The 2,069-nt window shown below is 41.3% G+C and overlaps 1 protein-coding gene across 1 annotated transcript; it reads left to right on the forward strand.

The window, feature by feature from the left end:
* Nucleotides 1–399: 399 nt before the first annotated feature.
* On the forward strand, nt 400–1,761 carry LOC124115073 (ras-like protein 1). Its single transcript, XM_048385557.1, has one exon. The coding sequence runs from the start codon at nt 645–647 to the stop codon at nt 1,284–1,286; it is 642 nt and encodes a 213-aa protein (XP_048241514.1). The 5' UTR covers nt 400–644; the 3' UTR covers nt 1,287–1,761.
* The last annotated feature ends 308 nt before the right edge of the window (nt 1,762–2,069 follow it).

Genomic DNA, 2,069 nt, shown 5'->3' on the forward strand with positions numbered 1-2,069 from the left:
TTTCTAAATACTGAAACAAAAATGGTTGAAAATTGAAAATAACCACGTAAACTAACAAAGGAGATGTGGTTCAACAAGTGGTTTATTTTGTTTTCGATATGTCTGTTTGAACCAAGACGGAACCAAGTTGATAACATGACCCCGGGAGGGGCAAAAGTCGTCATTCGGCATTTCCAGGAATGACAGGAGTGATCATGAATGCAGCCGTTCCTACAGTCACGGTCGTGATCCTCAGTTTAAACATGGTGTTGAAAGTTGTTCGCGAGTGCTTGTCAAGGTGTTATGAACAAAAGCCCCGAAAGAAAGCAGTTTTTTCTATGACGTTGCTGTCTTTGATTGGCTGTGATATCAGTTATTTGGCTTCAGTTTCGGGAGCCAAGGAACATTCTCTACAAACTCTCCACGACTGGTCTGGTTCATAGAAGGTGAAACACGTCATTCTTAAATTTTGTCCACGCTGAAACATACCACGTGTTTATATCATATAGCGGAACGATTTAACGCTTCGCGGGTTAAACGGCAGCTGACACAGAACTGGCAATACAGTGGTTCGTTTCTCTGGAAAGGGCCATTTACAGGATTTGTTCCTTTAACATTGATTGTGATAGATATACTTGACAAGGTCCAACGAGAGCGTATTAGCGATGACTCAGAAAGTACAGGAGAGGATGGAGATCAATAACGGATGTCTAAAGGTGGCGATCATGGGGAGCTCAGCCGTCGGGAAGACCGCCATCTTGAATCGCTACTTCCACCACATGTTCTCAGACGTCTACGAGCCCTCGGGAGGGTACATGTACATCTTTGAACACGAATGGGACGGGGATGAGCTGCAGATGCATGTGACCGATGTCCCCGGGGGAGCAGAGTTTGACGAACCCCGACAGAAGACCATTGAAGAATGTGACGCTTTTATGTTAGTATACAGCGTGGACGACGCGGCGTCTTTTCAGGAAGTTGCGAGACTCCGCGAGATGATATTTGACGAGAAGCAAGCCGGTGTTCCGGTGGTTGTTGTGGAGACCAAGGTGGATCTACCTCGGTCCTCGTGGTTTAAAGGAGCCAACGCTATACCCAATGAGATGGAAAACGGTTGGTCCATACCGCATTTGATGGTTTCAGCCAAGGAGGGTTCCGATATGTCTGACATATTCCAGTGTCTGGTTGATGAAGCACAGCGGGGATTAAGGAGGCCGAGCAGGGGCATGCGGTATGTGTCCTCCTTCAACGCCCTCCAATACATTCTGGGTTCGATCCCCGACCAAGTAAAGAAGGACATAAATTAATTCTTCATTCTTTGGAATCATCCGTTTTGGGTGGTGAGTATCTGATCATGAAGAAGCTATGCTTGTAATGAAATGTAACAGAATGCTACAAAATGTTTTATGAAGGGTCAGTGATAGATGACCTTTCTGTGTTCTATGGAATTTGGAGATTATGCATAGAAAGAGAAAGAAACTGTCGACATTTTTCAGTCTGTGTGATGAAAAAGTTATCCTTATTTAAGAAAATGTTCCCTCTTATCACACTTTGTCAATATGTTTTTGACTTATACAGAAAGTTTTTACTAAAATGTAAAAGATGTGTCCTGCAGAACCTGTACCTTTTTCTCTTCTCCATGGCGACCCTTGTAAAGCAGGTAATTCAAATAATTTTGTCTTTGTTGGATAAACCTTTTTGATTGTTGCTTGCTGGTTTGGCTGTCGTCTTAAATTGTGCTCCGATTGAAACAGTAGACATACTGGTTATCATGATATTGATGAATTCACATTTTATTATCGAAGTTGGTGGACATGTTTATTCCTTGATGCCACACTTGTATGCATGGATCTATGTTCATTTCAAGATGCTTCCTTCATATTAAACTCTATTCCTTATATAATTGTGTTTTTTTTAATATTTTTGGCCTTGTTTATGGGCACTTTAAGCTTACTATCATCGAATTCTCTAAGTTCATTTAGTCTATGAAATCTTTTATTACAGGAGAAATATTAATGTATACATAAATACAATATAATGTACGTATCGTGTAGGTACTAGATTGACCTATTGTTATCATCGAGACAAAT

The sequence above is a fragment of the Haliotis rufescens genome, unplaced genomic scaffold, assembly GCF_023055435.1.
Source record: "Haliotis rufescens isolate VD_foot unplaced genomic scaffold, xgHalRufe1.0.p SCAF_6, whole genome shotgun sequence".
NCBI classification, from domain to species: domain Eukaryota; kingdom Metazoa; phylum Mollusca; class Gastropoda; order Lepetellida; family Haliotidae; genus Haliotis; species Haliotis rufescens.

Bases quoted from the DNA above. Each gene is read 5' to 3' on its own strand.
- LOC124115073 (XM_048385557.1), top strand. From the start codon at position 645: ATGACTCAGAAAGTACAGGAGAGGATGGAGATCAATAACGGATGTCTA.